This window comes from Falco naumanni, chromosome 7, assembly GCF_017639655.2.
Source record: "Falco naumanni isolate bFalNau1 chromosome 7, bFalNau1.pat, whole genome shotgun sequence".
Taxonomy (NCBI): Eukaryota; Metazoa; Chordata; class Aves; order Falconiformes; family Falconidae; genus Falco; species Falco naumanni.
In genome coordinates this window covers 71613309-71639242 of record NC_054060.1, presented here as the reverse complement: position 1 = coordinate 71639242, position 25934 = coordinate 71613309, and the positions used below count along the sequence as shown (strand labels likewise).

At 43.2% G+C, this 25934-nt stretch overlaps 1 protein-coding gene and 2 long non-coding RNA genes across 4 annotated transcripts; 2 read left to right on the top strand and 1 right to left on the bottom strand.

The window, feature by feature from the left end:
* The first annotated feature begins 252 nt into the window (after positions 1–252).
* On the top strand, positions 253–5664 carry OIP5 (Opa interacting protein 5). 2 transcript variants are annotated; one of them, XM_040602445.1, is made up of 5 exons: positions 253–544; positions 717–783; positions 1534–1656; positions 2135–2216; positions 3604–5664. In XM_040602445.1, the coding sequence occupies exons 1-5, from the start codon at positions 289–291 to the stop codon at positions 3694–3696; spliced, it is 621 nt and encodes a 206-aa protein (XP_040458379.1). In that variant the 5' UTR covers positions 253–288; the 3' UTR covers positions 3697–5664. The 2 variants fall into 2 exon arrangements, with proteins under 2 accessions (XP_040458379.1, XP_040458380.1); XM_040602446.1 differs by lacking the exon at positions 3604–5664 and adding an exon at positions 2497–2565.
* On the bottom strand, positions 3744–23436 carry LOC121092038. Its single transcript, XR_005829162.1, has 5 exons — positions 23326–23436; positions 18015–18051; positions 17215–17446; positions 7110–16447; positions 3744–4670 (listed from the first exon to the last, which is right to left on the bottom strand). It is a non-coding gene; the product is annotated as an uncharacterized LOC121092038 (long non-coding RNA).
* A 132-nt stretch (positions 23437–23568) lies between these two features.
* Positions 23569–25157, top strand: LOC121092039. Its single transcript, XR_005829163.1, has 2 exons — positions 23569–24168; positions 24264–25157. It is a non-coding gene; the product is annotated as an uncharacterized LOC121092039 (long non-coding RNA).
* Positions 25158–25934: the final 777 nt, after the last annotated feature.

The window sequence follows — 25934 nt, the reverse complement described above, 5'->3', positions numbered from 1 at the left end:
CCGCGCCACGCCATTGGCTGGCCCGGGAAAGGGGCGTGGCCGGGGCTACAGGAGCCACCAACGGCGATGCAGCCAGCGAGGTGTGTCTTTCTTTTCAAATTGGATAGACGCGGAAAGCCCCGCCCTCCCCCGCTGGATTGGGCGGCGGAACGGCTCGGTGCGGCCCCCTTCCCAATAGCCGCGCGCTGTGAGGATTGATGTGGCCGCTGCCCAATGGAGACGCGGAGGCGTGAGGCGCGTGCGCCAATGGGGACGCCGGGCGGGCGGGCCCCCGTGGCGCGGGAGGAGATGGCGGTGCGGCGGTACCTGCAGGACCTCTTCCAGAACGTGCAGCTCCGCGACTCGGTCACCGTGGAGCGGCCGCTACCCGCGTCCCGGTCCCAGCCTGAGTCTCGCCTGCCGCCGACTGGGGACGCCGCGCCGCGGAGACCGCTTCCGAAGGAGTGCGCCGTGTTCCAGTGCCGCGGCTGCCGGGCGGTGCTGGGGGACTCGCTGCAGCTCTGCGCGCAGGAGGAGCGATGGCTCGGCCTTCTCGTCTGCCTCAGTCGGTGTCCGGCCCCTCCTCCCTTACCGACCCCTTTCCCCTGCTCCGGTCCCGACCCCCCTTCTCGCTCCCTTCCCCCCTGGCCCCGGGGAGCGGCTGCCAGCCCCGGGGCGCGGAGTCGCGCAGGCCCGGCCGGGGCCCTGGCCCTCAGCGGGGCTCCGTTTCCCCTCAGGAGTCACGAACGATGTGGTGCGGGAGGACGAGCTGCTGGTCGGCCTGGAGGGAGCCCTGCTGGGATGGTGCGTATGGAGGAGCCCTCGCCTTGCCCCGGTAGCGCGGGGGGCGGCCGCGGGGGCCCGGTGCCCCTGCCCGCCCCTCGCACGGCGGCCCCGGCCGGGACCCGCCCGCCCCCGGCGCTCCCCGGCAGCCCTGCCTGTGAAGGAGCAGCGCTGTTGGGCGCTGGTTGGTGTCCGTGTGCGTGCGGAGCTGCTGCTGCCTGCAGTGGGCAGCCGGCCGGGTGACCCTGGGGCTAGTCGGGCGGGAAGAGCCTTTCGGTGTCACCTGAGGGCCTAGGGAACCCGCAGATTGTTTAAATGATGTTTAAAGGCCGTTTTGCTAACTACAAGGGATGGGAACTTTTAAAATATAAGACTTGCTGGGGGGGGGTCTGGGGGTTTTTTTTTGCTTTCCACCCCCTGCCCCTCTGCTTGAGGCAGTAGCCTGTTTGGGCTGGAGGAAATGTCGGGGGCACAGGCGGTGCCTTTCCGCCTCTGTTTGAGCCGTGTAGCCTCAACAGCTCTGGGATAGTAAGATACGTGTGTCATCCCTTAATTGCAGCTTCACATATGGCAGAGATTATTTCTCGCACAACGTGCCCAACTATTTACATGTGCGTTCACTTTGTATCTATAGTTTCTTTAAGGAGAAACCATTATTATGTCTTCTTTTGCCATCCTAACAGAACTGAAGATTTGATGTCCTCTGACAGGCATGCAGTGTCTGGTTTCAAAGTGTCTGTTTAATAACGTTTTCCCCCCTTCTCCTTTTAGCGCTTACAACGCGTTATCCTGTCGGTTGTGTGGTGTGTCCGTGGGCTTTATTCTTTGTTCTGCCTCCACTGACCTGGTGTATCTCCGAGGCTTCTTCTGTTTCTTCAAGGAGAACATCCTCTGGTGAGTGTTCTGTGTTCTTCGAGCAATGATTTCACGGGGGTTTTAATTTACTACAACAGGGCGTACAGCTAATCTACAACTAACAAAAGTGGCTTTACTTTTCACTGAGCGTGTTGGTATGGGATTTTAATATCCTCTGTGTTTATATTGTTTGTGTTGTCATGACTCAATTTGATTTGCCTTGCGCTTTGTAAGTGTCCTCGTGTAATGTCAAGGTTTCAATTTAGTTGTTTGTAATACTGAAATCATCAGTTCCAGACTCACTTAGCTAATGTAAGGTATCAGAGTAGTTCCATGGTAGACTGAGGACTTGACTTTTTATGCTTTAAATATTTTCACAGTGTATTGACTACTTTTGGCAACAACTCACTATCTGCTTTTAAAATCATCTTAAATACCTGCCTAAACAATGAATGCAACTACAGGGGTTTTAACTGGTTTTCTTGGGATTTTTTCCCTTTCTCCTTTTGTTTTCCAGTTATCTCCTAAAAAACCAAATGGTAATAGAAGCTTCTAAGGTGTATTTTCCTGATGTGACCTTAAAGAAACAAGTGTTGGAAGTAAGGTTTCTACATTAATTTCTATGGAAAATATTTTTTAAATGCTGATATTTTGGGATATTAGTCCAAAAATATTGATACAATTACTTTTTTTTAAGTGCATAAGATGGAGAAAATACTGACTTACAAACACAGTGACTGAATGATGTGTGAGACATGCAGAACATTCTCTAGAACCACTTATCAGCAAAACATACCGAGTTCTAGCTAATTTTCTGGCAAAAGCGTGTTATCCTTTTATCTCTACACTTTAAATGGTTCTTGGTTTTTTTCTTTTTAGACTTCACCTAAGTATTACTACTTGTGTTGTCCCTAGAACTGATGATTCATGTTGAAGAATTATTTTTTTTTCAAAAAAAAGGCAATTTGTTAATTTGAATTGGATTCTAACCCCGTTGTATATATGGCTATGTAAGCTCAGAACAGCATGGCAGTATTTAGTTTCAGAAAGAACACTAGAACCTCCCTCCTTTTTTGGTGTTTAAATTGGAAGTTCTTTTCTGTAATTTGGTTAGTCATTGTCTGAGTAAATTGTCTATCCCATAGCTCAGTTACTGTGTGTAGGAGGCAGCCAGTGTATCCAGTATTTATCACTTGCTTGTTCCATGCTCTTTTTCTTTTTCTTTTTTTTTTTTCTCCTTTTCTTTCTTTCTTTCTTGTTTAGTTTCTGGTTTAAGTGTGTAAATGGGCCTGTGACATGTTTTTTTCTCTTCAAAGTCATCTTCCAGTGTCTTACCATAAAATCAGAGTGTTTTTATAAGTCTAGTGAGGCTAAAAATGCAAAAATTCTATCCAGGCAAGTCTTCTAAAGCTGAGACACATTTTTTCTGAAGTAAAATAATGGTAGTACTTCATTGCAAACACAAATTATGTGATTGTGGAGAGTTTGCTTATTGACTAGAACAAGTGCAAGAATCTGCTTTTTGAGACATGCCAGCAGGATGTTACTCTTGTGATTTAGATGTGTTAACCTCAACCCCAGACTCTGGAAATGGGATTTTTGAGGGACCATCCACATCTGTTCCCTTGCTAACGATGAAACAGTCTGTCCAGCTATTGTCAAAAAAGGCCTCTGGCTGCGTCAAAACCTGTAACGAGTTAACTAGGAAAGATTGGATTGATGATAGTGAGGCTCCAGTAACCCCGTTTCCTTACGTAGACTATTTCCATGCGTCTCTGGAAGGGGTGATGCTGGCACGTGTTCGTCTCTCTCTCTGTAGTGCAGGCCTCTGGTTTGGGCTGTGCTAGACATGCAGTATAGAGATTAAAGCCCAGGGTAATTTTCCGTCTTGAAAGTCAGCTGCTCTTTAGCCACTGGAAGTGGGGTGCAGCTCATTCAAAGATCCAGCGTTAGGACATTTTTCTCTAGTTTTAATTTCTCTTCTAGCTGAAAAGAAAGATTGTAGACCTCAACATTCGCCTAGAATTGCTGATGAAGAAGTTGAAGGAACTAGAACAAAATAAAGTGGCAGAAGGGTAAAGCTCTGCATCAGTTGCAGTTGACCTACTGCCAGGATATACCATTTTCCAGAACTGCCGGAGCTGTTTCTGCATCGCTGTTGAGTGAGTTCATTATGGTGAAATAATGCACCAGAACAAGTTTGAGTGTTGATCTGTCACTTTATCTACTTACGGAAAGAACCGATGCTTAATTGCATCCCTTCAGTCTAAGGGGAACACCTGAAAATCTGACATACTGAACTTATGCTTGGAAAAATCAATAGCTCACCCGTGCAGCATATCGCTCTCTGAGACAGTATAACCGTGGCTTTGATTCTCTCTAATGACTTCAGGGGGAAAACAGCCTTTGAAATACTGAAGTCCAGCTTCTGGAACCATACAAAACATACCAAGATGATGATATTCGAGAGGAGCTATTATAAATGGGAAGTTCTTGTCCTACCTTTCAATATAGATACACTGTTAATGGCACCTAGCAGTTGGTAGTGGCTCGTTAGCCACACCTGGTGTGTGAGGCACTGCTGAATGGCTGCCTGATTGCTGCTTTTAGGTTTGCTTGTGTGTGTGGCCTGCAAACGGAGCAAGCCAGCACAGTGTGTGTGGTGCGTGAATCTGGATGGCACGACGCAAGCTGGAGCACAAGGGTTTTGATTTCAAATTCAAGGGCAACCCTTGAATGTACATGTGCCCGCCAAGTCCTCTGGAAGTGCAGCGCCATGGCTGCCCAGGACTGAGCCATGTTCTGGCAGCTCCATGAAGCTGAGGCTGTGAACCAACTGCCTTTAACAGATCCGAGCCTTCCTTGCTAGGGCTGAAGCTGTGAAACCAAGGAATAGTCGTTTCTTCTTCACTTCTGCTCTGTCATGGGAACATTGCTCTGCTGAAGTCGTGATGATCTGCCTGCTGCCTTCACTTGGCCAGTCAAGATGTTTCATAAAAAATACCTAATGGGTGCTCGCTGGCGTTTCGCTGTGTTGAACGGATTCCAAACATCTAGGAAGTAATTTGATGGAAAAGAAAGAACTTTACTTACCCCTTGTTCTTGGGACAGAGTATCTCAAATTCTTGTGAGCTGGGAAATTAAGGGTCCTTTACTCTCCTTTTTGCTGCCTGAACGGTTGTTTTAAACCTTCCATAAAGTTTAGCAGTTGTCTGTGGTAGTCTAGGGGGGGATTGTATTTACCTGATCAACTTAATTCCAGTGAGGCAATTTGCTATTCCCTTACTTCTACCTCCATATAGGATTGGCTGGTTGCACGCCCCATTGCTGCTGATGCCAGTACTCCCTCTATTTCATGGTCTTAACTGTTTTATTTGTAAAAAACCTCTTGTAATGGGCTTGGAGTAGAGGTGACAGAACTCACAGCAAGGGACCTCAGAGGCTTTAGGTGCGCAGCTGGTGCTTGCAGTACTACTACTGACTGGTCACCATGCTGCCTCTTGATCCAAGAGTTCCAGGTTGTCTGTCTGTTCTGATGGAGCAGCAACATAGAGTGTCAGCAGCCATTCTGCAGGGAGAGGGAGGAGATCTCTCAAATTCTAATACTATATGCTATCTGAATTAATGTTTTACGAGTTTGAAGAGTGTAAGTGCAAAAATACAGTGCTTTCCCATGACAGCTAAATTCAGGGTATGAAAAGTAACTACCTGAAGTAAATGTTACATTCCTGTAAGATCAGTTTCATTGCCTGTAACGGTAAATGTTATTTCCTCTAAAATGAGCTCTATCCCAAACCCTTAACGGCAAGGTTGTTCTTAACAGTTTTCACTGTATATGCATGTAAAGTTCAGACTTGCTGTTATTTGATTATTTCATTATTAAGAAGGAAGTTTTTAAGGTGATGTGGTGCAGTGACTTTTGCATTATGTTGAAGGGGCTGTTGGTCATTAACTGGGGTCTTGTGACTTAAGTTCATTTTGTGCAAACATCTCCCCTTCTCTGCTGAATTTTTTTCCATTGTATAAATTCACTTTGTGTTGCTTTTAGAGCTCTTTTGTTGTCACATCAGTCTAAGAAACGTGATTGATAACGGCACTTTCTCACTTTTGCCCTTTCATTCTAGTTTCTGCACTGAGGCTGTTTCTTGCTGTACATATACTTTCCGTCTATACCATGTATAATAGTGCTAAATTGTTTTACTCCATTTAGCCATGTGTCCACCCCTAAAAGTTGTGTCAGTTATGAAGTTTTTTATATTATTTTTCAGTTGTAAATAAACTTTTTAAACAAATTTTTAAAAAGCTGAAATTCAGAAATGCGTATTGTGCAGATTGCTGATAGCATCATGCGAGTCCTAAGTCCACTTCTTTTCTTTAGATTTTGCTGAAAAAGACCCATCGGTTTCTCGTGCTTGGGTCCTGGTTCATTATGCAGCATTAAATTAGCGGTTCCTTGAATATATTACTTAGCATGAATTTAAACAAATAAAGAGTATGTGCTAAATAACAGACGGCAAATTTTAAAATGACATTTCTTGAATCTTTGGAATGGGGACCTCTGCTCTTTTAAGCTGTGGTCCTTCGTGTCTGTTTGCCAAATCACATGTTTTCTTGGTGCTGCTGCCTGGTGTAGCTGCTGACGCTCAAAGCAGCGCAGTGTTCTGTCCAAGTTCTGTTTTAAGAAGCAAGCCGCATAAAATAAATGCACTACCTTGAGTAATTTGAGATTAACGTTTACTGAGAGACCAATTTAAACCTATCGGTGCATTTTAATTTACGTGATAATTATAAGCTTCTATTCCTGAAAGATTCAGCATTTGATCCCACAGCCTGCCCCAGATTCAAATTCCTCTTAATCTATAACTGACCAACAAATACTCATTTTTCTTATGCTAGTGTAGAACCAGATCTCTAATGAGGCATCCTGAGAGACGTGTTCTAGCTTTAAGTGCAGCCAGGGGAGGGATGGATTCTCTTATTTAAATGAATACCAACCACTTAGAAAGAAAGCAAATCTCAAGGTCAGGCCACCATAGGTCAGCTAACCAGCACCTGTCTTCTCTGGAATCTGAAGACAAAAGCAACTAAAAAATGAAATGTATTAAGGTGGTTGAACAGGCTACTGAAGTCGTGCTGGTACCCTTCTCTAAGCTGGCATAAGGGTTAGCAATCCCGAACAGGTTTTGGAAAGCTCGTAGCAGGGACGGGAGCTTCTGCTTCAGCGCTGTCATGAGGTGGTGTCATGCTGTGGCGCTACAGCACTTCCCCCAAACTGCTTTCAGCAACTGCAAGGAAGTTGTGCCCCCCTGCAGGCTCTGACATGCCAGCCGCAGAAGGAATTTTTCAGGAACATAGTTGCCAAAACTAAACAATCCATATACATGAAGTTCTTCTGAGGGGCTTATTACTTTTAGGCAAACTATACAAGCAACAGATGCTTTCTGCTATGATGTGAAACAACCCTTGGTGCTTTTCTCTGACAAGCTGCCCACCTTAGTATGAGTGGAGAAACAATTTTTTCTTCAGTTGCCTTCCAAGAAGTCAGAGCTCTGGTGCCTGAAGTCTGCTGGAACAGCTGGACCCAAAGCAGATACTCAGCACATGGGAGTTTAGCTCCAACAGTTAAGTTTCGACAAAGGTACCGCCAGTACTGACACATCTCAGGAGCGGAGCGTACGGGAAGCTGGTTCATGTCTTCTCAACAAATGACGCATCCAGTTTTAGTGCATTCTCAGCCTGTGCTGCTTTATTGCTAAAAAAATTTGTGTACAGGTGCAGAGTTTCCAAGTTCATTTTTAAACAGTTCCTCTTTACAGTGTCAAAAGAATAAAATCTTATTTTGAAATCCTCAAAGATGCATAGATATAAAAGCAAGCTGCCTTTTGGAAAAACATCAGAATTTGCAGGGAGACATTCTTTCACTGTTACCACATAAAACATGTGTGCAATGGGAGTACATAGTTTCTAGCGACACCAGTAATTTCCTCCACTAACCCATGTGAGCGTGCCATCAGAAGTTCAGTATAAGAAGTATTTTCTAGCCTGTTTTTTAAGTACTAAGGTAATTTTTAAGAATCTGTAACTAATACTTCTCCTTTGCAGTTACATCATACTTTTCAAAAGGGGGATATCTCCACAGACATCCTGAAGTAGCTTATTCCTAAGAGTTTACATCAAAGGAAATAAGCATTAACAAAGGATACAACTGCTTACTCATCACACAAAAGAAACACATTTAACAGGGTTTAAACCAATGCAAAGTATTCTAAAGAATACCTGGTAAGAATTAGGTGACCAAGGTTAACCGCTGGGCTAAACTGGTTTTACAAATTCCCTTTTTGCTCAAAGAAGCTGGCTCAAAGGATTTCATTTAGTCTAACTTCTGATACCATAAAATAGTTATCTTCTAATATTCCTGTCTTCACTTGGCAATTCTGGTATATCTAGAAAGAGCATTCATGAGAAAAAATGTAAAACCCGTTCTAAACCCAAGTCACGGTGCTTTATGGATGGTTGGCTATGAAGTACGAACAGGAGTTAACTTGACACACAATTTCTTCCTCCAAGACACTTCCTCTTTCTAACTAAGAAACAGGACTGAGCCTTTGTACACGGAGAAACGTTCTGCACAAGTTAAACCCACCTACAAAATTAAGCTAAGATAGAAGTATGGAACTCTGCAGTAACAAGCTAGTATTCTACATGTTTGAATACAAGATTAAACTTGGAAAAGTATTAGTGACGTAGGCTATGCCACACGTTCTATGTGATTTTCAAACTGCCAGCAGAAATTCACTGCATTACCCACTAAAAGACTTGGGAAATATTACAGAGAACACACTAAAAGTTTACAGAAAGATGGCACCCAAATTCCCTTTTATTGAATAAGTGAAATAAAGAAAAAAAGACTTATTGCAACCTGTGTTGCAGAAGATAAAGACCTTCAGTGATCAAATCTCATTTTCTGTTTTTAAAAATCTCTTCAAAGAACTTAAAAAATACACAAGATTACCAGTATTTTCAGGTTCATTCCTGCAGATGCCATTATTGCTGGCTGGTACCAGTTATGCTTCAGTACAGCTGCCTATGAGGCTAGAGAGTTACCTGAAAATACTGTCTATTAAAAAGCTATTCGACACCTGAAAGATATGTACTGTGCTTATTAATTTCAGTCTTCTCCAAATAATTTCTCTCACCACACCCAAACTTATTACCTACTGTCTGGCAAATACTACACTCAATTTGAGTCTGTGGTTTCCGTTACTTGGTTTTTTGTGTTGTTTTGTGTTTGTTTGGTTGGTTTTTTTCCCCACCAGTTGCTCCCCCCTGCATCTTGTAAGAAACTCTGCACCCTTTTCCTTGCTACAGCTGCAGCAGGTGAGAAACCTCATCTCGCCCCCAAACATGCTTAGTTCATGCCCTGCTTTTTACATGCTCAGGGCACTAATATGAACCAGACAAGAGGTTATAAAGGCGAGTTCTGCGGATCCTGGTTCCTGATTTACAGTTTTGGTGCCATGCTTCTGTCCCTATCTATATAATCTGCCCCTTTCTCTACAGAGGCAGCACATTCTCTAAAAAAACAGAATTTGAGAATCAAAGCAGGAAGTTCAAGCTATTGGTATATTAATTCCTATTGCTTCATTATGTATAAATGCATATCTCAATTTACTGGTAATAACTACATTACACTAGACATTTTGAATCATGCATAATTAGAATACTAGCTCTAAGATTTGGTTTGTGGGCCTGTGCCGCTTTCCTTCAGTTTCTCCATGCAGTTCTTCATGCCTAAGGCATTACAAACTAGCTGCCTTTCATTTGAATGGCACACACACTTCTTTGGAGGGGAAGTGGAGAGAAGCAGACAGGATTTACGTAGGACACACTAAACAGTATGTTACCTTTTCTCCTTAACCTTAGATGTTGTAAAGCCTTAGGGAATCTGTCTATATTATAACCTGGGACATAGGCTCAGAGACAGAAACACGCACTGACATCGTGAACACTGACACTCTCTACAACTCAGGAGAAAGTGTAAAGCAGACTGAAAGGGAACAGACATCAGAATCCATGGTTAGTATTCTGCACTGTTAAACAAGACAACCTGGTCCAACTGCCAGCTTTTGCGTGCCTGTTGCAGCACTACAGGGGCAAAATGCTGGATCATTCATTAAAAGAAATCCAATGGAATCTAACTTAAACTGCCATTATGCAGCTCTGTACCTGAACAGCAAGCAGGATTATTAGTTTTGGGGGAAGACCAGACAGTTTCCTAGGGATGCAGGAAGCAGTAATTTCTAAGATTGGTTATCCATCAAAAACTGTTCTCTTCCATATTTTTCCCTTCTCTGCCCAAAACCAGACACTGCCAGCTCTTGACAATGTAATCCTTGTGTAAAGTGTCAGTGTCCTGATGCTCGGTACAATTTCTTCTCACTCACCGTCAAGGAGTCTTTGCAAGACGTTTGTTTTTGTCCTAGATTTGATAGTTATCCTCAGTTGCAGAAGGTACAATTCCTAAAGGTGCAATTCCCAACACAAGTACTGGCTAGATTGTCTGCAGCAGCACTACTGGATATGGAAACAACATACGCTTGTATCATCTGGGTTTAGTACTGCTAAAGGAGGGATGACAGTACTGGTCACTACACCTTTGATAGCCCACGCTGAAACGTGGTAGCATCTCGCACTTCTACTGAAGTTTTAGAAAGAGCGGAATCAAGGGGGCTGGAGCAGAAGCCATGCCATAGTACAAGAGCTGAAAGGCAAAGGGCTTCCTTTTGTTGCTGTCAATAGCAATTTCTAGTCTAGTAGCCCACAGAATACAGATAATTATAAGAAGTCTGGACTGGGAAGAACATGCAGATAGCTTGCCAGGCTGCATCAGTCCTGATTTCCTACCCCTCTTTCTCTGAATGAATAAACCCTTGAAGAATTCTGTTCAGCGATATTTCTGAAGTATGAACGTGACTGTGGTTTTCATAATTATTCCATAATTATGTAAAATGTACTTGCTGACCACAGACCAGAATAAATTTCTAATTTCTCTAATGTAATGAGATAACAATCAAATTAAGGTTCCCTATGGCCAGCTTCTGATTTTATCAATAATTCAATAACTGGAATTTAAGCGGATTACAACCTTCCAGATCAATTAGCTTTTCATATGCATATTACAGATTAGACAACATTTAATTTAGGCATTCTCACGCTTATCTCCATTACTTTATACTGTAAAAATGCTCACAGCCCTCACAGACCCATTACCAACTTATGGAGAGCCAAAGGGCTTCACCTCCGTAATTCTGAAACATTAGAAGCCTCCGTTCAGCTGTAAGTTGCAGTCCACATTACTTCAGCTTTCTAGAAGAAATCCAGACAGACAGAGCTAAACCTCTGATGTAATAATTCTGTTCAGAATACATTATTATCTGTTGGGCTGCATTGTCTCAGTTGACTACATACCTGCACTGAAAACAGTGTCAACTACGGACATTTTAGAACCCCTGTAACTCTTTCATGTAACACTTTTGATAGTGAATACTTTGCTGGGTGCAGAGGCTGCAGCTGTAGATCAATAACCCCCTGTGTTACCACAACCTTCATAGGACTGTCCTCTGCAAAACTTCAGGCATCAACAGAAATCAATTATGGTCTGAAACAAAGCGTTTAGCAAGGCTAAAATTATTTTTTGCTGTGAAGTAACATTTTTAGAATTCTACAATTGTTCTTCAGAAGTACAAATGACTTGAGTGTCAAGTGTTCTCTGATTTTTTTAGATTTAAAGACCATCTCAGATCGGTCTTTTTAAACAAAGAAAACAAAAAGTACTTCCCACAATAAAAGCTTCTAACTTCAGGATCAGGTTCTCTTCACAGTCCAGTATTTGGAAGGGTTTAGTTTCTTCTCAGAGAAACAGAGCAAGTGCTAGACTACAGAAAAGGAATAAATATACAGAAACTTCAGCTACCCTTTCAAAAAGAATTGTCTGCCCTTCCCCCAGCACTCATTGACAGCGCTTCAGACATGAAAAGCTGATATTTGTTTTCTTGTATCAGGTTCATTAACTAAGTAATCAAGTGCCAAATTCCCTCCAATGAGAGGAACATAAGAGGAATTCACCCATCTTCTCAGGAAGAGACTCTTCATGCAACTCCCTGCAGCACAGAGCGCCACAAACTTTTTTGGTTATTACCCACTTACTCTACTGTACAGTCTTGCTAATGCAAGTTATTTACTATCACATGCAGAACAGTTATTGCTACTAAAGTTCTATTTTCTTATTAAATCATCTTATGGCTTTGTTTGCATCAGGGATTCTTCCCCCTACATACTGTGCTATTTTGCATTCCAGTTTCAGAGGTATTTTTCAATTGATTCTCCCAAGCACTAAACTACTTTATTCAATGGTACAGCCACTTCCATTCAGAACTGAATCTAACTCTCTGCACAGGTCCCCCAGAGCTCTGCTGTAAATGGCCCACCCGTCCAATTTTCTTGGAAATGTATTAGATACAGAGGATTGGTTTTTTGGGTTTGTTTTGTGGTTTGAGTTTGTTTGGGTTTTTTTCCATGTTACATACATGAACCCTTCATGGATTACTGGTTTTGCACCAAGCACGTGCTTCTTGATTAACCACTTTAGAGATATATTGTATCAACATCACAAAACCAAGCTACCCATTCCCCTCCCTCCCTCCCTCCCCCTAATGGCCATTTACACGCAGATCTCAGGAAAAAAAGATGCAGTATCCTCTCTAAACTGAAAGTGAATTTTGTTCTTGCAAAAGAGAGAAATGAGTGAAGAGCAACACTGGGACCAAATGAAATACTTTCTCCTAGGAAATCAGAGAATGCCATCCACAGAGCATTGCACAACTCAGGAATCATACCAGTCTCTTATTTGACCAGTCCAAGCTGCCCATTGAGTGCTAAATCATTTGGACCTCCCCTGGTCTAAACTTTCCTTCTGAAAAAAGCAGAGGGAGAGGCAGAAATTATTAAAATCAAACTTAGAGCTGGAAAGCAATACTGGAAGTTACCTAAAATACAGGATAGTGAATTCTCAATCATACAGGGGTGGGGAATCTCTGATCCATAGGCTAGAGATAGCCTGCTGCACAGATAGAGCCTGCAATGTCGTTCTTCAACAGCTCTTGACTTTACCATATTCTCTCTCATTATTATTAACATTAAGATGTATGTAAATGCAGGATCCACCAAAGATGTTAAAAGATTCAATAGGACTTCAGCCAGAAAAGGTTCCCCATTCCTGCGATAATGAATAAAAGCCTTCTATGCGTAACTGGCAGATAGCATTTTGCAACCATTAACTTATTATATAATAAGGATAATGTTTAACCAGTTATAACAATTATATATCAGATCTGAAAAAAAAAAATACCTAAGAGATTTTGTAAATGATCTTAAGGTAGCAGAGATGCGTACAAAATGCACACGAACTCCTTAGCGTATTCATACTTTTTTGAGTATATCACATGATGGGTAATAATAAAAAGTGCTGCACGTGGAAGAAAACACCTTCAAAAAAGACTAAAAAGAAAAGAATCCCACTGAAAGAGATGAGAATTCTAGACGTTTACACACACTAGCTTACTATTGCCGTTGGACAAATAGACTAAAACCAAAGTCAACTATGATTCTATGAAGCCCGTTAAGTGAACGCATTCCATTTCTAAAGATAGCTTTGCCATTGTCAAAGGGAGGATACTGCATGTTTAGACCACATTTGTGACATTTCTATTGTATCCCTTCCAGTGTTAATTACATTATCATCACTGTTTATTAATAAATTTGTCACTCTGAAATTGTAAAAATACTACTAGGCTCATGCACTGATCCTAACATGGCACTACAGTTTGCTACAAAGCACTAATGCTTATGGAACTATACACATCTCAAAATGGAAGACATTGGTGATTTTGTTGTTTTCAAACAACTTGTAACATCATTTTGTCCACAAGTATTAAAATATATATATGTATATATATATGATCTATTGCACATGCCCCTTGTTTTTGTAATCTTTCACATGGGAAGATTTCCAACCAACACAGAGAAAAAGTGGAGCAAGAAAAAGTAAGTAGGCTGAGGCAGCATTTCTAACACAGCAGTTTTATAAAGGTGCTGGCCAGAAAGGTATGGCAATGGGGTCTTCTGGGCATGCACTATTGGAGTATTACTTCTGTGAAAGCCACAGATCCTTAGCCTTGCAAAAATACTATGTTCTGAAATTAAACTTGAAAACTAATGTTATTACGCTGTCATGGATAGGAGTCAGGGAAAATCAGCAATTCTGGTTTTTTGTTACAATGCAGGGTTACAAAATATTGAAGATTATTCCTATGGAAAAAGAAATCAAACAGCTGCAAGTGTCTACTCTCTAGCCAGACAAATGTCTTTTGTACATGCCCACAGGAAACAAAAATAACTTCCTGTCCCCCAAGTATTTTGTCATCAAGCTGTGCAAGAAAACTGCTAGCTCTAAAGTCAGAAGGGTAAGTATGGGCAGAAGGAAGAAAAGGAAATGCCCAGACCTAAAAATCAGATGTTTTTTTATACCAGATAACTCCCAACCACTTACAATCCTACGATATTGACAGTATTTTCCATCACTTAGAGATGGATCCTGCTTCTACAGACATCTACATTAAATCCCACTGGTTTCAACACAAGGAGGCCCTAAAAGGAAGTGTGCTTTTTTAGTTGCCTCCAAGGCCAGAAAATTCAGACCATATTCAGCAAAGAAATCCTATGTTCTTAAAAGGAGTCAGGCCAAGCTGGTGGTCACCTTGTCAAGATCAATGTAACTCTTACCACACAGCTCATCTCAATGTTACACACAATTTTAGTGCACCTCTCTGCTCATTACAGCTGGCATTACTGTGATACGCAGTGTCTTGCCCACTGCTCTTCAGCTTTACGTGTCTGATCTTTTCATTATGAAAACAAAAACCAGGTAAAGCTGTCATTAAATCTTATTGTTACAATGCAAGTCTAAACGCAGACCTAACCCTACTCCGAAGATTAGGATCAACATCTCCTCTTGTCCTTACTCTGCTATGGAACTTGGTCCCATAATACGTCACCACATTTTAGATATTGGAATGCTGCCCTTGCAGTCTATCATTAAGATTTAAGAAGGATTTCAATTGTTGGCTTTTTCAGCCACGTGCAGGCTGTCTGGCTCCCTGCAGCAGTTTTCTAAAAGGAAAACCAGAACTAAACAAGAAATCTAAAACAACCACCCCCCACAACCATGCTATTATCTCCCAAACCCTATTAACAGAACCTATATACCTTTATTTGATCCAGGTTTGAAAATATTATTTTAAGCTATTAAGCCACATTTTCTAAATCAGAAGCTTGGAATAAGGTGCACTAAGAAAAGCTCCAGATTTGAAGTGGAATAGAATACATATCCCAGTTCTGGGGTTTTTTTGCCAAGAAATCTTACTTGTCATATACAACACCATAGCAGGGAGCACATAAACAATACGCTCCCATCTGAGAATGACAGAAAACACCCTATATAATCACAAATGATGGAGACAAAGAATCTTGTGTAAACATAAGAACAACAGATTGCGCCTTAGTTTGGGAAGAAATAAGAGGAACCAGAAAAAGGCTTGTCCTAAGTATTCCTGCTCTCTCTCAACTCACCCCTCTTACGTGGCTAACAGGCCATTCCCTTGGGCCTGTTTCTACCTAGATAATGGAAACATACAGGTCATCTCAGTTTTCAATCACAGAAGAATCAAAAAGCTGATTCCATCAGCAGTATGAAAAGCTGAAACTGTGCCAAGGAAGCTGAGTGGATCAACTGCAAGTTTACACCTCTGGTCTCTTCCATCCCACCAAAAATTAATTTCTTCAATAAAGAAGTAAGTTCTGCCCCATCTCTTTTACTGCAGAATATTTTTGTTCCTTTTGCTGCTAAGGATTCATAAAAAGCCACAGAGAGGGAATGATTTAACATAAACCTAATCGTTATCGGGTTACCACAGAGGCTTTTAAAGCTTCATTTTTCTTTGCTAAAAATGAAATGGTGCAGAGTAATTTCTCCTTCTGGTGAAAGCTCTTCATATCCAGCACTTACATAGGTTTACACATGCAAATATACATATTGATCACAGACTGGGACAATGCATTTACACACTATAGACAAGGTGATTCTGCATTTGTTCCTGTGCATTAGCTGCTTTATGCAAGTTGACATCAAGACATCTATCTACACAGGCAAGCCTGGGTCCTGGAGCAGAAAATACCTGTACGGGATGTCCCCAGTTGATTGATACCTCATGTCAGAGCAGAAAATATGTTCTGGTTTTCCTGCTGCAACTTTTCATACAGGTCAAGACAGTTTGGCATGCAGACACTTTATCTGCTAGGAATTCCAATATGACACAGTGAAGTACTTAACCTTCCTAAAATGAAGAAGGAGATACCAGTGAAGAACACCAGCTTGCACTTGTATCTGATTGCAAAGTATTTCTCATTTTAAAACAGAACGCAGAAAGCTGGATGAAGAGCTGGCACACAAAACATTTCTTCAGGGAAACAAATGCTGATTTCTGTTACTCTGCTTTCGAGTTTTGATAAAATGGTGGAGCACTTCTGTGGGAGAAGTCATGTGGTGAATCAAATGTTGGGTGAGATGGCTGAAACTGGGAGTGGAGAGATCTTTGTTCGTTCAGCTCCATGGAAGTGAAGGGCAGGTTTTTGCTTGCTAGAAGAGAAACGTCCACATCCTGCACCTTATAAGCAAGCAACAGAACCACCTTTTTCTTGAACGTCAGGAGAGGATCTGGAATCCCAAAATAAAAAAACCAGATGCGGTAGTTTAGGAATCAGAATAAAATACATTTCACATTAAAATGCCCACTGGCTCATTACTTTAAAAGCCTGACTCTAACGGACAAAATCAGCTGGCTTCACAAACCACAATAATCCCTTGCTCTTTAAGATTTTATATCTTAACTGTACATGTCCACAAGCTGGTTAAGGAAACACTACAGAAATGCAGAACTATACACTTACTTGGAAGCAATGCACCTAAAACCAAACCAGTGTTAATTAGCTATGGCTCCAACACAGAGCATGACAATGTTAGGTAGCACCAGAATGTACCCTGAACTACAAAACTGTCATTGCTGTAGAGGAAAAAAGCCCTTAGGCAGTTGGAAGATCACACAGATGATGTACTTATTTTTACTCATTTCTCGCCACTTATCCACAGTGTAGACATACTTCAATACCTCATCTTGTCACTGATCTCCTGGCCTTTCATCAGTGACACTCACTTGGTATCAACTAGTCACAGTAGCTGTCAAGACATGATTTTTTTGCTTTAAGTTTGATGCCAGCCTGGGTTGGAAGGTAATGTGAGTGCACTCCTGCACAGCTAGTGCCAGAAATGTTTATTATCATTCTCCTGTATTACAGTGAAAGATGTGAAAGAAATTTTTTTTCTTTGGTTTCTCTTTCTCACATACAAGAACATGAGGATATGACCTATTTTCTAACCCCTTCCTTTCTTTTCTCTGTCTGTATTTATCATCTTATTCCGATTACCTTAACCCTTTAGTTGATCAAGTTCAGAAATAATCTTCCAGTGACGATTTTCAACTCATATGTTAGAAGCAGCAGGTAGGTCATGAAAATGGAAATGAGAGTGTGGGTCGTCATCATTTTCTCTCTGAGGCACTCAAATATGTCAGCTGATCATGAGCTTGACCATCCATGCTCACACTGTTGGGCAAGTCTTATTCTTGTTATGAAGATGGGGAAAAGCAGACCTGGAGAGCTGTAACAAAACATGCCAAAGGTTTGTGACAGAGCTCAGAACACAATATAGCACTCTGTTACATACCTTAACTACCAGAATCTCTTTATTTCATTCACTGGGAAAAAAAACCCCAAACAACCAAAACCAAAACTCCAGAAGTTGATTGCCATTCTTAGAAATTTTGAATGAACTTTTTTCTGTTTGATAATTGACATGCAGTTATGTTTTCTTCCAGTCACATTGTTTAACAAATACAATTTTTAGGATAACTACTCCAATACAATTACACAATTCATGTCTCTCAGCAGAGCAAAACGACAACATGGGACAGGAATTTTACAACTATAAAAGCATTTATTCTTCTTAGAATACATAGTTAAATTGAGCTTTCTTTCAAGCAAAATCTAAGCTGAAAGCTGACACTGTGGCAACATTCCAGTTCTCTGAAAGTATCCTATGAAAAATTAAAATCTCAATGACTGATTTCTTTGGACAGAAAAAAAGAAAAGAAAAGAAAAGAAAAATCCTAAATCAACCAACAAACTTGACAATTTTAGTATCTAAATAACCTTATGGCTTTACTCACCATTATTTTTGATCAATCCACATTCTCTTCAGAGAGCCTAGAGAGAAAGTGATGAACAAATGAAATTAAATTTGCATATAGGAAGCAATTCAGATCATGCATGATTATCTGCATGAGATACACAAGATTAACGGTACCTTCCAGGAACCAGTTAACATTTTTACATTCTACAAAAAACATGTTGATGTCACTTTTCAAATGATCGTATCCACCCGCCTACTGTTTAAGGGAAAGGATAGTCAAGTGAATTGGGCCCAAGTATGGAAGACCCAGCACAGGAAAACTTTAACTAAGAACAGGCTGGGGAGGAAAAGCAAACACCCAAAAACATGCCTGAAAGACTTCTGTTCAGAAAGCATTCTGCTTCCTGGAGTAAAACCATGCATGTCAATCATTCCACAGAATGTAGTTTACACAGTCCTGAACTCCTTTTTGTCCAGGAACCTGTTGGTTTCCACTTAACTGAGAACAGCCTACAGCCCATGCCCAACTGACTCTACCTGGAGCATTAAGTACACACCGCTACTGAAACAATTTTTAATTGTGCATGTTTTGAAGATAAATGACCTTGTTAGGGTAAGCTACCATCAACAGACACATTTCACAGGAACTGAGATGGACACAATTTCAGTTCCCAGTAGGGCAAGAAACTCTCTCCTGTTAATAACAAACCACTTCCAACAGCAAGGAAGCATAATGACTGTTCTCAAGGATGCTGAGCTGACAACCTAACGGAAAGAATAATGGATTGTAAGCAGAACTATCTCATCACACAGAACTTAAATTATTAAAAACTTCCAGTATCCTCACCAAAGTATTACTAGCCTCCACACTCCCGCACAATGCAGCATTTCTGCAAGCACCAGGGACCCGCACCTTCAGAAAATCCGCAGTCATCAGATAATCCCTAGCACTGTATTTCTGGGCAGTTACTCCATTCTCATGTTGTCAATTCTGACCCTTGCTACACAAGTCCTCCTCAAGAACCTGTCAAGCACTATGTGACATTGAGAGATATAGGAACAAACAGCAAATTAATCAGAGAACAATTAATTTGACAAGGAACAGTTATCAGAAACTCTTCCAAACTTATACATCATAATGGAAACAATTCCCAATGCCAATCTTTGAAAAACTGGGTTTTGTATCACTTATTTTAAAGCTACAAATTAACTAAACTAAATACTAAAGTAAGTCTTATTATAAAAAAGCAGCAGGTGACACTTAAAGCAACTCATACAAGTGAATAATTCATCCAATACTGAAAATCAGTTGGCTTTAACCAATTTCTTTTTAAAAAAAAAAAAAACAAAAACTTCACTGACTTTGGATGCCCCAATTTTTAACTACTCTGCTTGATATACTTTCTATCCCATTTTCATACGTTGTGTGGGAACAGAGTTCACACTAGTACCAACAGAGCTTGCAAATGCAACTGGATATAAATCAAGGCTATTAAAAATTAGCAGTCACCGAAGCTGATGGTGACAATATCAACTCTACAGTTAAAAGCTAGTGGAAATTATGAAGCGGGGGGGGGGGGGGGGGGGGGGGGGGGGGCACACACGACGGATGACAGACCAAAAGACTGCTTTTCTTGTTTCATACCTTACCGAACATACAATCAATTGATCTGGAACAAGTAATATTTGTGAAAACTGAACATTATATATATTAATCCTTTTATGTTAAGAATTCAGAAAATATTATTTTAATTAAAGTTTTTACCTATTTGGGTTTTTTTTGCTGTACTGTAACTAAAGATTAGTTTCCGCGAACTTTACATCTCATATTCAGATAGACAGCTTCTTGGGTACAGGCAACTAACTTCAAGAATTTCAAAGCCAAAAAGAGATGAAGAAATAGCTCATAAATAAATTTACCAGCAGAACTGCAATATTTGTCTTTTCATATAGAGCAACATGTCCTATTACCAAAGCATCAATGCAGGGGTGGGGGGGAGAAGTCACTGTTCTGACATGACATAATCAGCACACTGGAATTGGAAATCATACTAAAATGAATAGTGTACAGCTAAACTACCAAGATTCACCCCACCCCTTGCACCCTGTTTTAAGGTACCTTTAGTTTTAGTTACACTGGTCAGCAAAAATTCAGATCCGTCAGATCTGGCTTTCCAAAACACTACCTTTCTCCCTCTCACTCAGACAGAGATGCTCCAGAAGACAAGCAGAATTAACAGACATAGAAGATTATTAGCCTTCTCTTCCCTACAGCCCGAGAAATAAGTGAGGAATGAAAGATCTAGAAACAGGTTCATGTAGAAAGACCAAGACACAAAAACTGGAAAGTAAAATGTGGTGGAGATGTGTGAAGATACAGAAAGCAAAATGAAGCACTACAGATCACAAATTCACTAAGACCTTTCCTATGTCTTAAAAAGCATCGATTTTAACCTGGAAAGCTGATAATGACAAAAGCTTAAATCATAAACACAAAATACAGTAGAAGTAGCTTACAGTCCTGCAAAAAAAAAAAGCTGCCTTTGTGCTTCTTTCACTTTCTATGTAAACTTTTAAAAAAGGCATCTAGACCTAATCTATGAGGCAGTGTAATAAATAGAAAGGCTAGGTACTGGTATGACTGGAGAAAGGTAAGGAACATACAGCTGGAACAGGCCTCTCAAAAGGGCTTGTGTTAACGGCACCCAGGTTAGCAGGTCAGCCAGACCCCAGCACATCCCCCTGCGGTTTCGGAAGACACACAGATCTGGAGACAAAGAACACTGATAATCCACAGAATGGGACAGGGTAGAGACACAGACCACTGTCACCTCCAAAAGGGTACACAAAGGCGTATCTGAAACCTAGAGTGGTTCCCAACCTAGGAAGAGGCCAGAAGGCATAAGGATGTGCCAGCTGATGTCCCTTGTGCTCTACAAGGGATCCTGGACTTAGCATCTGGACATGAGCAACACAGCGCCAGACTGCTGCACACACAGCTTAAACACCCCTGCCACAGTGCCTGGCTGCTGGATAGACACCTTAGGCACTGCACGTATTCTGCCACTTTAAGAGATTGCCAGCCTGAGTGTTTTGTTCCACTTTGTATTCTAAATAAAACCACCTTCCTCTCTGGTGAGGTTTCCAATGGCTGTTTGCTACATTGCCGTTACAATCTTGTAACAGTACCTCCTACAGCAGCAGAGAAAGGAGGGAGGACTGTTGTACAGTGGGCTTTCTACTCCATGATACACACACCACAGTAACATGCTCCTTGAGTATACTCAGGCAAAGAAACATCCCTTCCTCTGCACCCTATTTTAGATAAATCCTCCTCCTCTTTTTTTTTTTTAATCCTCCAAAGACTGCACAGGCCCTCGCATCTTCCATTCACGTAACCTCCGGCATGTCAGGACTAGTTTCAAACACTCTTCCTTTTCTAGTTTCTAAGAATGAACGTGGGAGGTGTTCAAGAGATACTCCAGACTCTTCCCAGACTCAGTCAGAATTTTTAGACTTAGCTGGCCCACAATTTTTGACATGCCTGTGTCACACAGGTCACCATTGTAAGATGTATAGCCAATTCACACAAATCTTTACTGTGTAGGCAAGATCGTAAAGCAGTGCATATAGTTGATTTGACATAAACCGGGGTAACCAAATACTCTTGAATTTTTTGTTGGTTTGTTTTTTAAGATACTACTTGCCACAACTCTTGTGCATTCAAAGCAATTAAGAATAAATATTAATCCAAATTAATTTACTTACTGCTAAAATAGTGTACAACTGAAAGAAAGCTGATTGCTTATTATTCTTTTAATGATAACATAAAGCAGAATTATCTTTATATGTAATATGCCAAAGGCAAATCTCCAGCATACTGTAACAGATTGCGCATGGGCATGTGTAAGAGTATTCATCAATAGCAGCACACTGTGCCTTAATGTTATGTTGCTCATAAGCTGCTATTACTGTTCCTACATGAATAATAAAACACGTGGAACTGGTAAAGTGTGCCTTAGGAATTTTTTCTCATAAGCAGCTACTGCTTTCAGAAATAGTTGTGACAAACACACTTGTTTGGTGAAGGAACAGAAATACAACTACCTCATTAGATCATGTAAGGCAACATGCCGTATCTCCACAAGGTCTAAAGCTGTGCTTCTCATTTAACCACTTTTTTACTTTTTAAACCAGTTTTTTACTTTTAGCTAACATGAACACTGAAAGTGTGGTCACTTAAAATTCTATGACAAATTTGAGATTTAAATAATTGTTATCAGATGAAGAACATAAGAATCTCATGCCAGTGACAGTAATCCTTGTGCTTTCAGCAAAACGTGTTTCCCCCCCCCCCTTTTTTTTTTTTATTTAAACAAAGTACCATTCTACAATACAAAATACCTCCAATAATTTTGAAAAATTCAGGGGTTACCTGACCTGCATGTTACCAACACGGAAAGGAGAGAGTTTTTATTAAGTTTCACACCTGTAAAGTCCTTGTCACCTGGTTATCAACAATCGCATGAATTCATAGGCTACAATCCTCTCCACGAAAGTTACTTTGCACTGCAGATTACTTGTACATCCTGGTTTTGCCAAATGACTCGGAAGCCATCCCCTTTGTGCGGCCATGTGTCATTAAGACATAAAGGTATCAGAAAAGGATTCAACTGCTTAGTGGAGTAGCAAAATCCACCTAGCACACGGATCCCACGAATAACCATGCCACCAGACGACTCACTACCATCAGCCAGCGCAACCAGCCAGGGCTGCACCCGCGGCGGCGATGCAAAGCCTCATTCCACAGGAGGCCCGGCGGCTTCCCCCCGCCCGCGGCCAGCCGCCGCTGCTCGCCCCAGCGCGGCCCCGGCCGCAGGGCACGGCGGTGCGGGGGGCGGCTCGCTCTCCCCCAGCCACCTGCTACAGCCCGCTGCCGCTCCCGCCGGGGCCGCGGCGCGCCCTCAGCCCCAGCCCTGAAGTTACAGGGAAGCGGCCCAGGTCCCAGCCCCGCGCCCCGGCGCTTGGGGCCGCCCCAGCGCGGAGACCAAGCGGCCGAGTGAGGCAGGCGGGGGGCGGCCCGGTGAGGCGACCGGGCGAGTGTGGCGGCCGAGCGAGGCGGGCTCACCGGCCCAGCGAGGCGGGCTCACCGGCCCGGGGCGGCGGCGCAGGGCCGAGTGCACCTCAGGAAGCGGCGGGCACGAACGTCCCCGGGCCCAGCCCAATCACGGAGCAGGACGGGGAGGCGGGTGCGCGGGCGCCCGGGCCCAGCCCAATCAGGGCACGAGCACCGGGTCCTGGTTGGGTGCGGCCCCACGCCCGACGCCGTTGTTCCCCGCCGCACTCACCTGAACGCGGCCGCGGCCGCGGGGCTGCGGCCGGCCCCGGCCCCTCCGCCTCTTCCTCTCACTCCGCCATCTTCCCCTCCTTACCTCGGCCAGCCGGCGGGGGGCTCGCAGCGCCCGGCGACGCCGGGCCCGCCCACTCGGCCGCAGGCCTATTGGGTGCCGCTCCTATGCCATCAGACGTCCAGTTTTGGCAGCGATTGGCCAGCGAAGCCGTCCGTCACAGAGGCTGGCCTCCCGCCTCCAAGGCTTTCCTTTCCGATTGGCCCCGGGGAGGGCCCACGCCTGGAAGGGGATTGGCTGAAGCGGCGCGAACAGGGCCGGCCAGGGGCGAGGCCTCCGGTGACCTCCAGAGGAATTTAAAGGAGCCGCTCGCTGAGCGGTACGCGGTGGGGCGGCTCCGGCTCGGCGCGGCGCGTGGGTGTGTGTCCCCGCTCTAGCAGCCCTACCAGCACCCGCCTGGAGCTCCGGGGTTGCGCCGCGGGCCGGCACCCGGGGCGTGGGGAGCAGGCCCGTCACGGGGGCCGCCCGGCCGGGGCTGCTGTGGCGAGGCGTGAGCGCCGCTCCCCCGGCCTGCGCGTCACCGCGGCCCGGCACCCGGGGCCGTTGGTCCCTCGCCCTGCGGCCGGGCTTCCGCCGCTGCGGGCCGGGTTTCGTTACTGTTTGTGGGGTTGTTAGCAGCCGGTAATGTTACGCTGGAGCCTGAGGGGTGAACGCGGTGAGAGGCGCACTCCCATTCAGAAGCTCCAGGGAAACACCCCCGTGTAACCGTGATCCACCCGACACCCACCGCCGCTGGGGCCTCGGCCCGCGTGTTGGGCGCCTTCCCGCAGACTGCCGGCTCAGGTGAAACGCTTCAGCCAACCTCATGTTACATCCATGTGTTACTCACAACCGAAGCCGCGGTCTCAAAGGACTTTTAAAGCCATTTCCCATTGCAGAGTTACGTCGCTCCTGCTCCTCAAGCGCCAGGTGCGGTGTTCGGATGCCCGGTGCTGCAGGCAGCCCGCTCGCCGCCCCCCAGGACCGGTCAGCTATCACACCCACTGCTGCTCCGCAGGCTGCATCGCGCCCCAACAGCTCAACCTGGCGGCAGCCACGGGCCTCCGCGGCCGGCGGTTCCCGACAGAACGCGCTGCAGACCGGCAAACGGACTTGACTCGCTGTTTGCCGGTAGACGGCCAAATGGTTCGTCTAATTTAAATACCTATCCCTTAGGCACTTTTTTTTTTAAAAAGAGAGATGTAATGTGAAGCAGCTCTGCCTTTGCGCTATTTTATTCCTCTTCCAGACTTCAACCTTCACAGATGACCTTTGTTCTCAAGAAGATTTAAGATAATGTCTACAAGCAATCAAGTATGCTAAAAATACTTTTGTGGAAATCTGCTTTTATCTTGACAGCTTAGTTTTGAAGAATTTTAAATTTAATGTAAATTTAAGATCTCAGCTCCATAAAGCTTCTCTCGCTGTCTACCACCTTCTAAGTTACATGTTAAATATCTAGATTTCAGAACACAGAGTAAGATACTTGGTGGCTTCCATATGATTTATACAGCCAACAGTGAAGTCAGGTTCTGATAGACAGGAGGGCGTTGTTCACTACAGGCTGGTTAGCTGGCCTTTGGTTTGGTTGTGGGTTTTTTTTGCTGTGCACTATTACCATATCAGCATTCACCTTAGAGCACATTAGCAAAAATACCTAATGTTCAAGGTAGGGGCTTAGAAAGACAGATGCCAGAAACAAGCATTAATATTATATACCCTTTACTTAGAACACCACTAGGAGGAAGAAAAGAAGAAGAAAAAAAAAAAAAAGCCTAAATTGGAACCATGGAGAGGTGTAAAGCTCATGGTGTTATGGATCCATAGGGCAGTTATTATAAGTGTGTCCTCTTCTGGAGCTCGTGTTTTGCCCTAGTTTCTTCCATTCTGCCAGCAGAACAAAGGATTGTTAGATTGTTAATGCTCTGAAACCAAGCTTAGTTGTAAGGAATTGATTTGTAAGGCCTGCTAGCACCATTCTACTGGTGTTTAATTTTTTCTAGTCATTAAAGAATAGTCAATTACCATACAGGACTAGGTTTGGGTCTGCCCTGGTTACAAACAGAAATACTGTACCTGGTACAGTTGTTTTCTGTGTCACCTGGTGCAGTGCTGTGTTTTGGATTCAGTATGAGAATAATATGGGTAGCAAAGCAATGTTTCTAGATGTTGCTAAGTACTGCTTACCCTAAGGCAAGACTTCTCAGGCCCTGCCAGCAAGAAGGCTGGAGGTGCACAAAAAGCCAGGAGGGAACAGAGCCAGCACAGCTGACCCAAACTGGCCAAAAGGATATTCCATACCACAAAATGTCACACCTAGTACATAAACAGAAAAGCTAGCTAGGAGCAGCTGATTGCTGCTCAAGGACTGGCTAGGCATCAGTCAGTGGGGGAAGCAAGCAATTGTATTGTGTATCACTTGGGGTTCTCTTTCCTGTTGAATTTTATTCCTTTCTCACGCTCTCTCTCTACTTTTCATTACAATTGTTACTATTGTATTTTATTTCAATTATTAAATTGTTCTTATCTCAAAAGTGTTGCCTTCCCTCCTCCCCCCCAGTTCTCCTCCC